This window comes from Phalaenopsis equestris, unplaced genomic scaffold, assembly GCF_001263595.1.
Source record: "Phalaenopsis equestris unplaced genomic scaffold, ASM126359v1 Scaffold000123, whole genome shotgun sequence".
Classification (NCBI taxonomy): domain Eukaryota; kingdom Viridiplantae; phylum Streptophyta; class Magnoliopsida; order Asparagales; family Orchidaceae; genus Phalaenopsis; species Phalaenopsis equestris.
Window position 1 is genome coordinate 1266833 of NW_018164565.1, and position 18908 is coordinate 1285740.

Consider the following 18908-nt stretch of genomic DNA (forward strand, 5'->3'; position numbering starts at 1 on the left):
TTTACTATTCTTTCTAATGCTTTTAGTGTATTTATTCTTCTTCAAAGTGACTCGTCTATGTTTTATCATCTACTAATTCAGAATGTGTCAAGAAGTTGCATAAGGAAAATAAAAGATCTACCTCTATAATATGGACATTAAGAACGATTCAGAACGCTAACATACTGAAGATAAATGATTGTGTTTTTCTATTTTTTTGTCGATTCTCTTAGTTTTACTTGAAGTTTTTTCAAGACTATCAAAAATTAGGTTTTTATATAGTAGTGTGAATATTGATTATTGTATGTTATATGTTGGTGTTCTTTAAATTAGTGTTTGGAATGCATTTTACATGTTTTATAATTTTCATCAATGCTGGTGATTTATGCATCTAAATTTTATGTGTTTTCTCTTTTCTTCTCATCTTAGTTATGCATTTGTAAATTGTCCTAAATTTGCATTTGAGAACTCCTATCTCTGAAATATTTATCACCAAATTTAGTATCAGAGTTTCTGGTTGCATCATTATGCCTACTAGAAATATGAAATAATTTTGAGTTAATTAATGAAGTTATAAAAGAAGCAATTTAAACAAAATTTATTAAATTATGGTTCTTCTTTTTTCTGGAACTTCATATACAGTTCTTCTTTTAAGTCATCATGTAAGGATGTTATCATTACATTCATCTTCAAATGTAGATCTTCTTCTGCTATTAAACAACAACAACAAGCCTTTATCCCACTAAGTGGGGTCGGCTACATGAATCCTTTTTCTCGATTGTGTTCTAACCATCGCGTCCTATTTAGAGTCATATTTTCATTTAATTCTAATAAATTAAGATCAATTTTTATATAATATGCCCAAGTCTTTCTAGGTCTACCTCTATCTTTTTTAACATAAGTCAAATCTAAAATATCTATTCTCCTAATCGGATTATCAGATAGTCGACATTTAATGTGATCAAACCATTTAAAGACAATTCTCTCTAATTTTGTCCACCACATGAGCTACAACAACCCTATCACGGATATATTCATTTCATGTTTTGTCTCTAAGTGTAAAGTCACTCATCCACCTAAGCATTCTCATCTCAGCAACACTTAATTTTAGTCTCTTTAAAAAGCCAACATTTTACGCCATAGAGCATTGCAGGTCTCACCGCCATCTTACAAAATTTTCCTTTTGGTCTAAGCGGTACTTTTTTATAACACAATAGGCCCAAAGCATTCCTCCACTTCAACCAACCAACTTGAATTCTACTTGTAACATCCCCATCTCCCCATCTATATCACCATTACTTTAAACAATAGACCTGAGATATCTCAAGCGTTAACACTTTTTAATAATTTGATCTCCCATAGTTACAACTCTGTCACTAGAGCTACTACTACTAAAATTATATTCCGTGTATTTAGTTTTAGTTCTACTCAAACAAAGGCCTTTAGAATCCAATGTAGACCTCCATAATTCAAGTTTTTTTCGGAGCTTCTTTTCTAGTCTTATCCACAAGAAGGATATCATCTGCAAAAAGCATACACCAAGGTAAATCCTCCTATAAATGTCCAATAAGAGCATACAAAACTAATGCAAAATGTTATGGGCTTAAAGCTGATCTTTATTGTAAAGATATGGGCTTAAAGCCGATCATATCAACACCTTTCTTCTCTAGAACATTCCAAATGATATATCTTGGATCTTTATTGTAAGCTTTTTCTAAATCAATAAAAGTCATATTTAGATCCTCCTTATTCATTTTGTACTTCTCCATCAAACCTCTCAATAAATGTATAGCTTCCATAGTATACCTGCCCTGCATAAATCTAAACTGATTGTGAGAATTTTTTACATTTGTCTTAACCTTATGTTCAATATGTTCAATTACCTCTTATATAATTTTAAAGTATGACACATTAACTTAATTCCTCTATAATTTACACACTCTTGTGCATCCCCTTTATTGTTAAAAAATGGAAACTAAAATACTCTTCCTCCATTATTCTTCTTCTACTATTAAGCTCAATATAATTATTATGGTTGATATCCTTACTACAAGAGAAAATATTTTAGTGTAGTCAATTCCTTTCTTTTGTTGAAATCTCCTTACAACAAGTTTTGCCTTGTAGCGTTTACAACCATCTAAATCTTCATTTAGCCTGTAAACTCACCTGTTTTGCAGTGCATTTTTCTCATATGTTAGTTTTGCCAATTTTCATGTCTAATTTGACATTAATGAATGCATTTCGTCATCCATAACAAACTCTCAATCTTTTGAGTCTTCAACTTGAGTAGTCTCGTCATAGCACTCTAATTCACCACTATCAGTCAGTAATAGATTGTAGGAAGAAGGAGAATACAGATATATTAGTAGTGTGATTTTGTTGGATCTTCTGAATTCAGTAGCAGGTGTCAAGGGAACTTCCTGTGTTTCATCAAATTGAGCACCTTTCTTTTTCCAATCTTCTTGTTCACTTGGCTCCTCTATCTCAACATACTTGGAAGGGCCTTCAAAAGTAATTGATGAATAATCCCGAATTTTATTTATGTTTTGTGCATCTATTCATTTCATTGAAAGTGACATCCCTATGAATAAATTTTTTATTCTAATAATTCTAGAATTTGTAACCAAATTCTTTTGAATCATACCCAATGAAAATGTACTTAACAGATTTTGAATCAAGTTTATTCTTAGACTTTGCATCAACATGAATATATGATGAATAACCAAATAGTTTCCAGTAAGATAGATTTACATTGTTTCTGCCCAAAACAGCTTTGATAAGTCTGCATGCAACCTCATACTCTTGGTATATTTTGTGATTGCTTTATTCATGCGCTCAGCAACATCATTTTGTTGTGGTGTCCTTGAAATAGTAAACTCATGTCTGATTCCTTAAGCACAATAACTATTGAACCTCTTATTACAATACTCACCACCATTATCTAATCTGAGGCACTTCAGCCTCAAATCTCTTATTTTCAACCATACATTTTCACTTTTTAAATATATGAAACACGACAGATTTATGTTTCAAGAAGTGCACTTATCTTTCTAGTTTGATCATCAATGAAAGCGACAAAATATAGAAAATCTTTAATGGAATAAACTGAAGTGACATCCCTATTAATAAATTTCTGGTTCTGATAATTCCAAAATTTGTAATCAAATTCTTCTGAATTATACCCAATGAAAGTGCACTTGACAGATTTTGAATCAAGTTTACTCTTAAACTCTGCATCAACATATGATGAATAACCAAATATTTTCCGGTAAGATAGATTTAGTTTTTTGTCACTCCAAGCTTCCTCGGATAAACTGTCATTCAAAGGTACTCATGTAACACGATTTATCAGATAAACTATAGTGTTCACTTCTTTTACCAAAAATTATTTTGACAAGTTTTCATGCGACCTCATACTCTAGATATACTTTTGTGATCATTCTATTCATGCACTCGACAACAGCATTTTGTTGTGGTGTCTTTGAAAAAGTAAATTGATGTCTGATTCCTTTTTAAGAACAATAATTATTGGACCTCTAATCACGATATTTAACGTCATTATCTGATCTGAGACACTTTAACCTCAATCCTCTCTTATTTTCAACCATTTATTTTCACTTTTTAAATATATAAAACACATTAGATTTATGTTTCAAAAAGTACACCCGTATCTTACTAGTTTAATCATCAATGAAAATGACAAAATATAGAGAACCTTCAATAGACTAAATATGAGTTGGACCCCATAACATCAATATGTGTTAACTCCAATTTTTTGGACTTCAACTTTGACCCACTTTTAGAGAAAATAACATTCTTTATTTGTCCTAAAATCAATCTTCATGAAAATCTAAATTTATTGACTATAAACTTTAAAGTTTATTTTTAGAAAGTAAGGATTTCATATCTTTCTCACTCGTATAGCCAAGTCTAAGGTACCAAAAACTTATGTCAACCTTTGCTCCAACTACTCCAATGAATTTAGACATCTCATTAATCAAATAAAGGGTGTTTTCAATGTTTCCCTAAGCAATTACCATTGCACCTTTAGTAATCTTTCATGGATAAAATGTGAAGTGTTCACGTATCCTGACCTTGCAAACCGATTTGCAGAAATCAGATTTGTCTTCAAACATGGAACATATTTAACCTCATTGTGTTTTCAGACTAATTCATTTTACAACCTAAATATCAATATCACTTTTTCCAATAACACTGCAGGTAATACACATTTTTTAGATCAACTTGAGTGTAGTTTTTTAACATATTTTTATTGGAGCAAGCATGAAAGAAGCACTTGAATTTACTTTCCAATATTTAGTATTATCTAGTTATAAAGTAAGGGAGTCACCTTGGATTTCATTGGTGGAGACATCTGTAGAAAGCTTTCCATTTGGATTTGAGCCACCAACATTCTTCAAAGTTTTACAATCCTTTTTAAGTAACATTTCTTCTCGTGGGTATAGCTTTTACCTCTGCCTTTTTCTCTGCCTAGCCTGAACTTTCCTCTCCTAGACATGATTTTTTTACTGTTTGTGTTTTTATTCAGAGTCATTCCTCTAGTTTTAACAGGGTAGAATTTGAAGTTTCACCACTCACCTTCTTGCAAACTTCTTCATGCAGCTCTAATCCCACAATATCATTAAATTTTAACTTCATATTTCTAGAAGAATTACTCGTCGTAGTAACTAGTCCATCCTAGTTATTTGACAATGAAGAAAATAGTAACAATGTCTTTATCTTATCATCAAATTTAATGCCAACATAACATAACTGATTTGTCACAGTGCTTAAATTATTAAGTTTTCAGCCACTGAGCTGCCATCTATCATCTTCATATTGAATAAGCTCTTCATCATAAAGATTTTGTTTGAAGCCGAAAACTTATCATACATTCTTATTAATGCAGCCATGAGATCAATAGTCCCATTCACAATGTTAAAAGCAATATATGAGGAAAGTTAGAGTCAAATCAAACCTAATGTTGTTTGATCAAGAACTTTTCATTCTTCTAGAGTCATTAATTATGACGTCTTAGTGATTTTATCCAGTTACAAATACAGTTCCCTTTGATATAATAAATCTTCAATTTGTATTTTTCAGAAATCAAAGTTTGAACTTCTCAACTTTGTATCTTGCTTCGTCAGTGATTGCTCCTACTCAAACTAAAGATCTTCAGAAACTCCCACTTTGATATCACGTTGTGAGAGAAATTAATAATTCTCAAAACTAATTCAAGAGATTCAAAGAAAAAATTAGAAGTCTACAAAACAAGAAATCACAAAACATAAAGAACACCAAAATTTAGTATGAAAAAACCCAAAAACGAGAAAAAATCACGGAACTACTCCACTCCAAAAAATTCATTATGAAAAATGAGGAAAATTATATAAATATCGCCCCACCCAAACCTCTCTGCACTTTGGTACTTAAGAACACTCATTTTCTACTTCCTTGCATAGAAGAACTTCAAAATTGCATACAAGAAATCAAAATTGGCACTCATTCCTGTTGTGAAATCAAAAATTGAAGTAAAAAATGCCTCCATTCGGTTATCGAAGCCAAGGCACCGTGATATGGTACTCTGGCGCTTCAACGGGCGATAGGGAGTTGAACTCCATGTGCTGCAATGTTGTGCCCTTAAGTTTTTGTACCTGGACTAGGCTTTGCAGTGTTGTTGGTCTCGGCAATGAGATGTTGTATATGAGTGTTATGATGCTCCCCTCCTGGCGCTAGAGTATAGTGATTTGGCTTCTTACTTGTATCAGTGGTTGTGTCTTTTATTCATGAACCCAAAAAAACGGAGACAACTCCACCCCCCCCTCTGCACGTAACCCCCGGTAAACTCTTGTCAAATTTGAAAAGCGAATTGAATGGCTTTGAGTGAACAATTGATTAATACAATCATACTCTACATCATAATAGGAAGCTACATTATGGTGATATTTACTTTGTTCCAAGGTATGTTATTTTTGTCTACAAACTGTACATCAGATGAGGAATTGCTGCAATTCTGCTCAAATAACCAACCTAATTCTAACTCAGAAAGTGATTCAGCTCAGACGAGTTTTCACGAGAGATCTATTATTAGAAGTGGTTAGCAAAAAATGGCATGCTAATGGAATGATTCATAAGAAACAACCAAGACAACACATTCAACCAAGAGTTTATTTTTTCGCTCATCACGAACCCGAAGAACCTATTGTTATTTATGCAAATTCTAATAGAGTTTGATAAGTGATATGTCATATAGGTGTCATTTTATTTTTCTTATGTTTAGTATCTTTATGCATTTTTGTTTCGGAAGCTAGAGTGTTGTTTTATTATGTTACAATGTTTTAGATGTAGTTTTAGTCATTATATTTTTGATATTCTCGCCTTGAAAATTACATGCTCTTGGGTTGGGTCATGACACATACTGTCAAGGGTGGTTCAATATGATGTGACAGTTAGTCATGAGTACGTCACACAACACCTACCGTTGAAACTTATCTTCAGTAGAGAACTAATAAGGCATCTCTTGTCAATTGTGATCTCTTTCGTTCTCTTCAACTAAGATAGGAAATAAGGTTGGGTGTTCTTTTGTATGCTAAAGCTCAATTTTTCCACCATTTCGATAGTCTCAATTTGTTCTCTACCAATGATAAGACTGTACATATACATATTTCTCTTTACATTGCAACAAATACAAAGATGTGATGGAGCCACTATTTTTGCTCTTTGGCTCATTCTTAAGGATCCGTCTAATCACTAATCTCTCCATCATCTATGGAAATTTGATACCCCACATCCTTGCATTCTTCTATGATTTCACTGTCACCATTCACATCTTTCACTGCGTGGTGCACTGTGTTCTTTACTCCGTGAAAGAGATTACCATTCTGTTTGGGTAATTACATGATATATTCCTAATGATAAATACTTCCTAGCAAATTTGCTCTTGTTTCTTGACCCTGAGACCGATCTATATGGTGTGTTAGTCCTCATATGATGATGTTGCTTGTCTGCCTTCAAGAGTAGGATGTATATGTGAAGTAGGAATTAATATAATTGTAGCTATATTACATTGCTAATAGATGATTTCAACTCTGCCAAGTATCGCGCTACTTTGTGCTTTTCTAGCTCTATTAACTCACATTTTAATATATGTTATTCAAATTCAATAGTGTACACCACCACTTATAAATCTTTCTTGTGTAGATTATAGCGTTTTAGGAACATATCATGTCGATAATGTGATGGGAAGATATTTACGTTGTATTTTTCTTTTCAACTTAGACTACGTATTGATCTTATTCTTCCTTTCTTGTTGTGAAAGGCTGTTCAAATTTTTCCACAAGTGCTTGCTTTTTTTTAGTTTATGGATGTCAAATTGATTCTTATCTTATGAAATGTTTTTTTACTCAAAGAATTGTTCTTCGATGTAGTCATTCAATGAATTCGTCCGGATTCATGCAACCATCAAAATCCTACAAGTCGATCTTCGCCACAAAGTCTTTCTCTTCTATGATATTCAATATCAAATCATTAGGGACATTGAGTTCTTTGTCACTGGAAATCGCTTGGTGGGAATTGTCCTTCTCTCGATCAGGTGGAGCATAATTATAGTCATGGGTGAATTTCAAGGGTTATCTCCTTTCACAATCAGCAAGCATTTTTTTGCAAATCGAGATTTTTTTTTTTTTTTTTAAATATGATTTTTTTTTTTTTTTTTTTTTTTTTTTTTTTTTTTTTGTGCATATTTTTCTGTATTGATCTCTTGGACACCCTTTATGAGTTTCTCCTTAGCAGGATGGTGGTTTGCTCTCTACTTGATGTTTCGAGTAGTTAAATTTGTAGGTTTTAGGGTATAGGATGAAGCATTAAAATTTAGGTGGAGGTATAAATGTTAAGTTCTATAGTTTTAGGATTTGAGAATGTAAATATGGATCTACAAAGAGTATTAGGGTTAGGATTAAAAGTTGGGATTAGGATTTAGCTCTAATACCAAATGACACTATTCATGGGTTCCTAAAAGGTATTAGATGATCAATATATGTGTTGGGAATATTGTGGAATGGTAAGAAAAGATGAAATGAGAAAACGACAAAGATTGGAAGGGGGTAAATAGTTTTGACTGTAGCCCAAGATGATAACAGCGAGAAGCACAGAAATGTGGTAGTGTCGGCCAGGTACAAACGAAGTGGATGATCTACCACTTTTTCCCAATCATGCTATATGCTACCACATAGGAAGAAAAATGGTACAGCTATTCAGAGGATAGAAAATTGAGAGCATTTCTTAGAATACATAAAAAACCAGATGAAAAGTTGTCCAACCAATTCTAAACGCTAATTTTATTTCAAATAAAACCAAATTGGGGCCCACATGAACCATCAATGCCTGGTAGGTGGGGTTCCCTAGGGTGGAACTTTTGCTCTGTGTTCAACTCTTGCCCCGCCTTGGCAGGAGAAACGCTCCTGTATCAAAGGATCTACTTGTTGTAAGCTTTTTGGTCACAGTATTATGTAACTTCATTCTCCTCACAAAAAAGGGATCTATATGATGTAGTGCTTTATTAGCAGCCAATTTTATTTCTCGTGGCAAATGTGTATCTCTGACTTTTATAGTCCTTGACAGAATATATATTAGATTTTAAGCGCAATTATGGAGGTTAAATGACTTGGCTTGCAAGATTTAATTCTTCCATGACGTGACATTTATGTCTAGGCTCCTATTCACATAGTGGGAGCATTCGGCTATTTGGAATATCCATCTTACATCTCGTAAAATGTTTACCTCATAATCATGCAATTATTAAGACCGTCATCTTCCTTGGAGCTAGAATATAACACTTTTCTTTTTTTTTTGGGAAAAAAGAAGAGGATCAAATCAATTAAACATAAACGGCATTAGTTTGTTCATTGCTTATTAATGGAGACGGAGACAAAGGGGGGCCAGGAGAAAAGAAAAGTGAATTGGTCATTACTAGAACAATTAAAACATTATTAATTAGTGTAAGGTTGAATAGCTTGGCTTCATTGGGATGCAGAAGGGTTTGGATGAAATGGGATTTAATTGTATTTTGGCAGCAAACAATAGAGGTATTTGAGCTCTTGGAGAAGCTTAGTGAGCTGGAGAAATTGAAGGAGAGAGGAGAAGGAATAGGAATAGGGTTGAGGTTAAAGCTCAAGGAGGAGACAGCTGTTCCATTACCTCTTGCAAGAAGGAAATTTAGTGCATTTGAGACCAACTTCAACCCCATATTGGTGATATTCCTATAAGCTCCTCCGCCTTTCTATCTCCCTCAAATCCGTCGAGTTTCTTTGTATATAGTATTAATCTAAGCTGATGTTAGGATAGAAGTCATTTCTTATTCCTACTGTTTAGTTTTTCGAGTAATTCTAATCTTTCCCTTTAAGCTAGGTATTTTATATCATGGTTTTGATATCATGATTCAAAACACTTTGGTATAACTAGATTATTTCTCCATTATCTTGATGTAATTGTGGTTGGATTACATCATGGATCGGCTTTAAGCTTTAAGCTCTCATATCTTTTTGCCTTAGTTATGAACATTTTTACTAGACAATTATAAGAGGATGTACTTTGATGTATGCTTTTCGTTAATGATATCCTTCTTTTTGATAAGACTATGGAGAGAATTTAGGAAAAACTTGAATTATGGAGATCAACCTTAGAGTCTAAAGGTTTTCGTTTGAGCAGATCTAAAACTGAATATATGGAATGTAATTTTAGTAATATCAAATATGGTAGCGGCGTTGTAATAATTTATGATCAAGTCATTAAAAGGAGTGAACGTTTTAGATATCTCAAGTCTGTTTTTCAAAGTGGAGTTGATATAGATATGAATGTTATTAGTAGAATTCAAGTTAGATGGTTGAAGTGGCGGAATGCAACAGGCCAATTGTGTGGTAAAAAAGTACCATTTATACTTAAAAGAAATTTTTATTTGATGATGGTGTAGAAATTTGTCCTGTAAAAAAGAAGCATAAAATTAAGTGAAGTGTTGCAGAGATGAGCTGCTCGGGTGGATGAGTGGCTTTACACTTAGAGACAAAATGTGAAACTAATATATCTATGGAAGGGTCGGAGTAACTCCAATGGTATACAAGATTAGAGAGAGTTGTCTTAAATGGTTTGTTCATATTAGACGTCGATCATCAGAGTGTAGATGTTTTTATTTGACTTATGTTAAGAAATGTAGAGGTATACCTAACAAGATTTGGGCATGTTGTATAAAAAATGATTTTAATTTATTAGAATTAAATAAAAATATGGCACTCAATAGGACACAATGGAGAGAAAAGAATCGTGTAGCCGACCCCACTTAGTGGGATAAAGGCTTATTATTGTCGTCGTTGTTGTTGTTGTTATTGTCTCTTGATGTAATTCATGGTATCTATGCCTATGGAGGTATTGATTTAGGAATTTTATTCCTATGTTCTAAGATTTTTTGTACTGTAAGTCTTCATGAGTTTGAGGTAATTAAGTTATGAACATGGTAATGATCATGTGATCATTACATGCTTTATATCCTTAGCCTACCTTTAGTGAGATTGGTTAAGTCCTACATTTGAGATTTTCTTTTGTCATTGAATGGGACGTGTTCATGTGTTTATGTTAATAAGTGACTTATATGTTCATGTCATTAAATAACTCATATGTTTAACAGTGAAATATAAGTATATGTTTGCTCACGTGTTATTTTATGACATGTATCATGTCATCTAACTATATTGTATCATGTTGTTTAAGTGTTTCTTTGCGTATGTAATGTTTCATGTTATTTGTCCTCTTAAATTAATCATCACATGCTAACTGTTTTCTATAAATTGAACTATGCAGATTGATTGTATGTGCATGCTGATTAATAAAGTTTACATCATTATGGTACAGTTTCAGATGTTAAGATACTCATACACATAAATTGGAAAATGATATCTATATAGGAGTACCTAAAAATTGATAGTGTATATTGATGAAAAAATAATGTAAAATTTACATGTGTACCACTCAATTTATTTGTATTTACATATATCTAACATTTAAACATCAATTTTTTCATGCTTGCCACCTTCCCTTTGCATGGAATGGTGTATTTCACTTTTTATATATTAAAATAATGGTATTCTTTTAGGTAATATGATAGGTTTTTGTGGTATAAATATAAAAAATTAAAGTTTAGGTGTTAGATATGTAAACGCATTAGAATTGGGTGGTAAGGATGTAAATGTCCCAAAAATATATGCTGTAGTATGATAGAATAATTCAATTTTTTTTTAGTGATCATCTTTGAATAAATGAACAGTCAAATGATTTTATATTTATTTTTTGTATTTGTTAAGAATAAATATTATTTTTTTATTAAGTTGCCATAATTTAAAGGATATGAGTGTTCACTAAGTTGTTGAAAACTCATTAAGATTTAAACTAATATTTTCATATTTAAGTCCTGGGCTAAAAAATAAGTGAAAAAGATAAACATTTATAGAAGATGTCATCAAATTAGTGCAAGTTAGTTAAATATGAAAAATATTGTTAATGTAATTACACTATAGTCGCCCAAATATGTATGTGTTGCATGCCTTTCATGGCGTGTTAGGAAAATGCTTTATGCGTATCTTTCTTGGCATTGTGGCAGCCAAAGTCCGTTCTCGTCAAAATAAGAGCCTGCACATCTTTTTCTTGATGAGGCGAGAAAAACTGTTTATAAACTTTCATGCAAACACAATGGACCCATACATTGATGCATGTATTCGTGTGTCTGTGTTTGTGTGTAAGAGAGAGAGAGAGAGAGAGAGAGAGAGAGAGAGTGTGTGTGTTATGGACCATACATGTATGCACGCATGTGTGTACGCGCGCGCCTACACATAGGACAAGATGGGCGAGTATAGTGTTGGCTAGATGGTGAGATAAGATCGGATTTGGCAAAGATTTTGATTTAATTTTTCTTAATAATAATAATAATGATAATAATAATAATAATAATAATAATATTATTATTATTATTATAATTAAATTTATATTATTTTTTAATAAAAGCAAAAATAAATTATTTGTTTATATCGATATTTCCTCACTCATTTCCTTGTCACTTCTATGTCTCCATTTTTATTAACATTTTCTTTTTTGCAAGGATTTAAATGATATAGGTGTCATCCCTAGATAATTTCAATGTTTTCGGCAGATCGGCATAGTCTGTTTTGCAAGCAAATGATGCTTATGCAATGTTAATATTGGTGAGGCATTTTGAATCCAATTCGCACTATTTCCGTCTCTATAGTCTGTATTTTCATCATGCTTGGTTACCATTGATAGGAAGTAGTTATTGGAGATCAAAATAATTTTACCTTTCTTTCATATTATTATTATTATTATTATTTTTTTTTTTTTCTTGCTTCAATTCACATGTTATAGATTGTTGTCCGGAAAGGATGCTGGCTGGACAGAAGTAGGTAGGTACCCAACCAAGTCCTTATAATGAAATGCTAGAATGGAAAGCTTTCATTTGTTTTTTATGGTGGATTTCCTAAAATTATGGCTTTCAGTTTTGTCAGTTTTGTTTTTTAGTCTTTTTAGTGCCATTTCTTGCGGACATTGCCAGATTAAATAATTTTACCTTTCTTTCATATTATTATTATTATTATTATTTTTTTTTTTTTCTTGCTTCAATTCACATGTTATAGATTGTTGTCCGGAAAGGATGCTGGCTGGACAGAAGTAGGTAGGTACCCAACCAAGTCCTTATAATGAAATGCTAGAATGGAAAGCTTTCATTTGTTTTTTATGGTGGATTTCCTAAAATTATGGCTTTCAGTTTTGTTTTTTAGTCTTTGTAGTGCCATTTCTTGCGGACATTGCCAGATTAGATCTTTTTGTTCTTTATTTTTCTTCTTGGCATCTGATTAATATGTATTCAAGCAGTATACAAATCCGAAAGCATGGTACACTATCCTTGCTATGTTCTTTTAAATTGGTTCGCTATGTAACAATTTTTTCTGTTTTCTTCTTGTATCCAGGTTCCCAAAAGATAATTCATGAACTCCTGACCTGGGGAACTAAATCTGAACTTAAAGCTGAAGTGCTGCAAAGTTTGAAGGAGGTGGGAAGCGCACTCTATTGGACGAGCCTTCTTGATATTGTACTGGTAATAAACATCAAATTATTCATTTGGACTTTTTTTATTGGCGTTCGGTTTTCTCTATAATAGGTATAGAATTTTGTCAAACCTTGGTAGATTTATGTTAGATAATTAATAGAAATTTTCAGGAGGTATAATTACTGCAAAAAATTAATAAATAATCCTGGAACACTCAACGATATTGGAGAATAATACTGAACTCAAGTATATAATAAAATAAGTTTTTAGATGTTCACCATCTACTCATTAATGATGCAAAAGAAAAGGAGATTCCAAACTCCATAAAAAATCAAATTATTGAACAGCCATAGCAATTAATAAATCTTTTAGTAGATCTTTCAAGGGATTTATTGCATCGCTAAAGGTTGAATTCATACAAAAGATTGAGCATGATCACATTGTATCATAATTCTCTCACCACAATCTTAAAAAGATCTAGTACAGGTAATATAAAGTATTAAATGCTACTTGTTCATTAAAGTATAAATAACATTAATAAATAATATTAATGTTACTTGTTCATCAAAGAAATACAAATTTTTTATATGTATTAGCATTTATTTATTTTTCAAAGTTTAGCCTTTTAGTTATAGTACTTCATATTTTTTACACTTATACATTCATCTCATGAGCACATTCTGAACATAACCTAACATGCCTTTGGCTGATACATATCTCGTTGGTATAATGGGGCGCAGAACAAGTCTCTACTATTGTCGGAGGTGAAAATGAACCTAATCACCCTTAGTCGATATATTTTTTTCGGTATAGCAGTTCGTAATCTAAATTACATGTATGTCTGAGATGGTATTAAAATATTTATGTGCAGGTAAATTTTCATCCTAAGTCAGTACCGTTGGGGGGAAAATATCATCATGCACATGCAAGCCATACATACGAAGTATTTTTATTTTCATTTGTCCAAACATATATTCTCTCTATGTGATAGTATGCTTATCTGCTAATCAATATATCACGACTGGGCCTCGGGGCTTGGAATTAATCAAAACGGGAACAGGCGATCGGTCAATGAAAAATACTTTTTCTGGTTTTTAATTTCTATCAATAACAGTTAAATAATCAAATATTCATGAAAGAGCCGCTAAAAAAAGTAAGTTTAATTTACAATTAGAAATTTGTACATTTTTTATTGTTGTTCTCGCTTCCGTACACAATTGTTCCTCTTCTATTAATTTTAATCAGAAGCTTAAAACTTGAAAAATGTTAAAACAACATAATTAGTTATTTAAAAATAACCCAAGAGTAATCATACTTCTAAGCTACAGTAGTCCAAAGAAAATAAATCAATATGCATGCTAGTTTTTATATCTCTATAAGAAATCTTTTACTATGTTAATCTTGCAAATGAAATTTTTTAATATACTAATGCATACATTAATGACTTTTTTTAAACGAAAATACTCTAATTTTTTATATGCATTAACTTTAACTTTACTTTTATTTTATACTTTTTACATACACATATATGTCTTTTTTGAGGAACACAATCAAACAATAACACACCCTTGGCTGATAGCTCCGTCGGCACAGCGATTAGTGAACTATCAAAATTTTCTGGGGTGGTAGAAAAATCTTTACTTACACGGGTACACTGGTGTTCTCTGCTTGTGCCACCATTAGGGGGTGAACTCCTCTGAACATGCACATACAAGCTTAAATGTATATCATATTTTATTTCATCATTCAAAGCATACAATACTTTCATGTGAGACTTGTATTTATTTACTAAAAATCATGCAACTCTAATAAAATCCAAGGTCATATGATAATCTAAATCATAATCTAAAGGTCAAATAAGGGTCAAGTCATAATCTGACATATACATCTAGTTGGACAATGAGCTAACATATACATCTTTATTAGAATATAAACATCGTTTAGTAATCTAATATCTTCATAAATTAACACATTATGCAACTATTATGACAACAACATTAACATGCATGTATCAGAACTAACCATATGAAGAATTCTTTGTGATTTAATTTCATTGTGCAATTATTTAACATGCATCTTTTTCCTAACGATATGAAAATTCTATTATAATCTACATATCACTGGAATAGATCATAGATGACGTCAAATATACATAAAAATGATAAACATTACTCAAATTCATGAATATAATTACTCATATTGATTCTAAATGATTTTCTTGTCCTTCACTTCCGGTGGCTCCTCAAATTAGCACCTATTATATAAAATATTACATTTAATAAATTCATCATTTATTACTGAGATATAGTTCAATTCCCTCATTTAAATTGTGAGTTTACTCCTTAAATTTATATTAATATTAAATAACAATAATTTAAACAAACTACTTTTGAATGTTAAACTCTAAGGTTTACTACTTCAAAGCTCCTGGATCAACAATATGAAATATGTTCCCCCTTGATTTTCTAATTGTAACTAACATGAATCAAATTTAATACTTAATTATTATATTTATATAAATAAATCGTAAAACATTAATTAAATAAATTATTTAACATTTACCTTCAAGTTCTCGAATGGATTTTCTCCCTCACTTGCATGCTTCATCAGTTTGTCCTTCCAAGCTGAAATCACTATTTGTATTGTCCTCTCCAAATTCTCCTACCATACCTCAAAAGAACACGATCGACCTAGGGAGGAAGTTCTGCAAAAGAACACGATCGACCTATGGTAAGTAGAAATTCAATTTGACTAGACAATAGCGGGACCTCTTTATTTGTCGTCCTCCACCGACTTTGCATTTTCCTCTTCATTTTGCTAGATCTAATCCTTAAACAATTAGGATATTTAGAACGGTAGCTTCACCATTTGATGATTTTGATGCTTACATAATTGCATTTATAGTGGTGAAATTCAAATGTAAAACAGGTTTCAAATTCTCTTTGTTAAAAGAGGTATAAATAGAAATAAAATATTTAATTCACTCCAAGTCTCCTGAGGTTATCCTCTTTCATCAGATTATTTCTTTCCTTATTGTTGTATTTTAATTTTTTTTCAAACTATTTGTAGTTGCTTGATTTGTACTCCTTTGATTAACTAGTTACAAAATTTTGCAGACAAGGAGACTAAATTGACCTTTGAGGTATTTATCGAATGATGGATTGAACTACAATTATTTATTGAAACCTTGTTTAGCAAGTCTTGCATAGGTAGGATTGACACCAGATCACTGTTGCATAAGTTTTTATAAATTCAATCCTAATTATACGAGTAATGATAATCTCTTTCACCTTGCTTTATGCAAATGACTTTCCTTCTGTCTCTATGGTTCATATATTCATTCCATTATATATTGGAAGATTTACATGCATACCACCCAATTCCTATGTATTTACATATCTAACGCCTATACTTTAATATTTACATATATAAGACCTTCCCTATTCATGAAAGGTGTATTTCTCTTTTTAAAATTTAAAAAGTGATATTTTTTATGTGATGTGAATGATTTGGATGGTATAAATGTAAAAAAAAAGTTAAGTGTTATATATTGGGTGGTATGTATGTAAATGTCTCATGTATATTTTTGAGAAGACATTGTTGTGACATTTGTTGCAGAGGGAAACAGATACCATGCAATTCATTCAAACGGCACCATGGTTGGGGTTGACCATTGGAAGTGATGGACAACTAAGAGAGGTTGATAGTGGCGATAGTCCTCTTGTGAGTTTGTTCAAATCTGCTAAAGCAGCAATTGTATCAAACGAAACATGTCAAAATCCAAATTCCTTCCACGTCATGTCAAAGCAAGCGGAAGCTGCTGGTAAGCAAAGTCTTGGAAATTTTGTACATATCACTCGCCTAAGCTTTCATACTTACATATATTGTGCTTTGATGTTTTAAAACTATGCATGAAATGTACATTACACTTTTAAAAAGTGGTAATAGCGCTATTTTTAATGTGATATTAAAGATTTGAGTGCTATATACCTAAATGTGAAAGTTTAGGCATGCATGCATGCAAATACATGAGAATTTATGTGCTATGTATGTAAATGTGCCCATAAGTTTTGTTTTTATTTTTTTTCTTTACGGCCATTAATCAGGGCTTGCTATATGTTAATATTACAGTTAAACATCATTTACATTTTACAGAACTACTGAAACATCTATTACTTGAGATTTCTTGTAGATTATTTGACTGTCATAAATGTAGTTTAATTGTAATAGTAAAAGTTAATGATGTTTGTGCTTTATAAGTATTTTATTTGAACAAACTTATATGTTCATCGTATCTCCAAGTCATCCTGTTACACATTGTCATCGACAAATACTGCATTTTTGCAGTAGATTTATAGTCTTTTATTTTATTTAGTGCTTACTTTATGTGTATGTGTTGTTTCTTTTAGATGCAAAAGAAGCATCTCCCGTTCATAATCTTTTGATCTAGATTCAGGATGTGCCACATGGCACTTCATTTGAAATTTGGATTTTTGGTGATTGAATGTAAAGTTTATTATTACTATTATCATTATTATTATTATTATTATTCAAGGAGAATCACTAATTAAAAAAAATTGAAAAGATAAAAGGTAAACCTAATTGCAATAAAGTAAGGAAGTGCAAAAATACAACTTAAAATAGGTCATTATAGCCAAATATAGATCAATTGGTTTCTCAGTCTCTAATGGAAACTGTTTTTGCAGGCAGCACTGAAGATCTCTAAGTAAACAAGAGATAATATCAAATTAGAGCACCTTCTTATTTTTAGTTATTTTTGCAAAACATTTAACAATTTTCCTTCCAAATAATTTAAATAGAGGCAAAGAAAATAAATCATAGAGATCCATGAAATTGTTTTTGATATGATTGTCCGGCCAAGAAGAAAATAATGAGATAATGCTTCCCACTATTCTTTCTAATTTCAAACAACTTGTAAAACCTCATTTAAATTTTTGTAGTAGTTTATCAATTGAAGAAGATATGAGAATGATCCACTAAATAAGCATGTTTGAACATAGATCAAGACATGAAGTTTTCTTAACCAAATAATGATATGAGTACATCTAAGCCACTTAACAGAAAATGTCAAAGCAAAACAAAAAGTACTAACTATGTGAATAAAGAGGTACAAAAATCATTTTAATTTTCTAGCTTGATGCCTTGTAAAGATAGGAGTGTGATGATAAATTTTCTTTTGATATTTGGCCCTTCTGTCATAAAGAACATGAAATAGTTTATCCTCTAAAGAGCCGATACTCTAAAGTTGTAATCATAATTAGAATAATGTTGTAACAAATATTCATAATTTCTTTCATCAAAGGAAAAAGGTTGGGCTATTTCAAGAACTTGCATAGAATTGTCGGAGATAATTTCAGCAGTAGATGAAGTGATCAACACCAATGAGTTAGGAGAAGCAAAAAGATCAATCATTATCTCTTGAGGAGCTGAACCCAAATCGAAGTTTTGAGAACAAATTTGAATAATAGAGATTGGTCTTTCACCAAAGGGTCCTCGTGTATAATGTCTAATGAATTAAATAAAGGATTTCTAAGGTCAGGATTGTCGGTCAACCTTTTCGATGATGATTTGAAAATATGGATATGAAAATAATTTTTGAAATTTAATTTAATAAAATAGATATATAGTTCAGGTTTTGAAAGTGGCATGTTTTAATTTTCGAAAAATGTGACCAAATGGATCTCATTCGTCTAATAATTTGCATAATCGTGTCTGATACCGCGAATACTACACCCTCCTGAAAGATAAGTGTAGACCTCGGCGAAAGACCCAATCCAGCAAACTAAGAGATTTGAGACAACCGTTT

General features: G+C 31.6%; 1 protein-coding gene across 2 annotated transcripts in view; it reads left to right on the forward strand.

The window, feature by feature from the left end:
- Positions 1–18908, forward strand: part of LOC110021161 (protein PIR) — a 253053-nt gene that overhangs the window by 175747 nt on the left and 58398 nt on the right. The window contains exons 27-29 of one of the 2 annotated variants that reach the window (XR_002293618.1): positions 13002–13129; positions 16198–16290; positions 16700–16778. Coding sequence is in view for 1 of the 2 variants with exons in the window: in XM_020719544.1 (XP_020575203.1) it covers positions 13002–13129; positions 16700–16904 (333 nt within the window). In the remaining variant the exon portion in view is untranslated. Of the gene's footprint in view, positions 1–13001; positions 13130–16197; positions 16291–16699; positions 16905–18908 lie in introns of those variants that run through there. The other variant, XM_020719544.1, reaches the window with a different exon arrangement.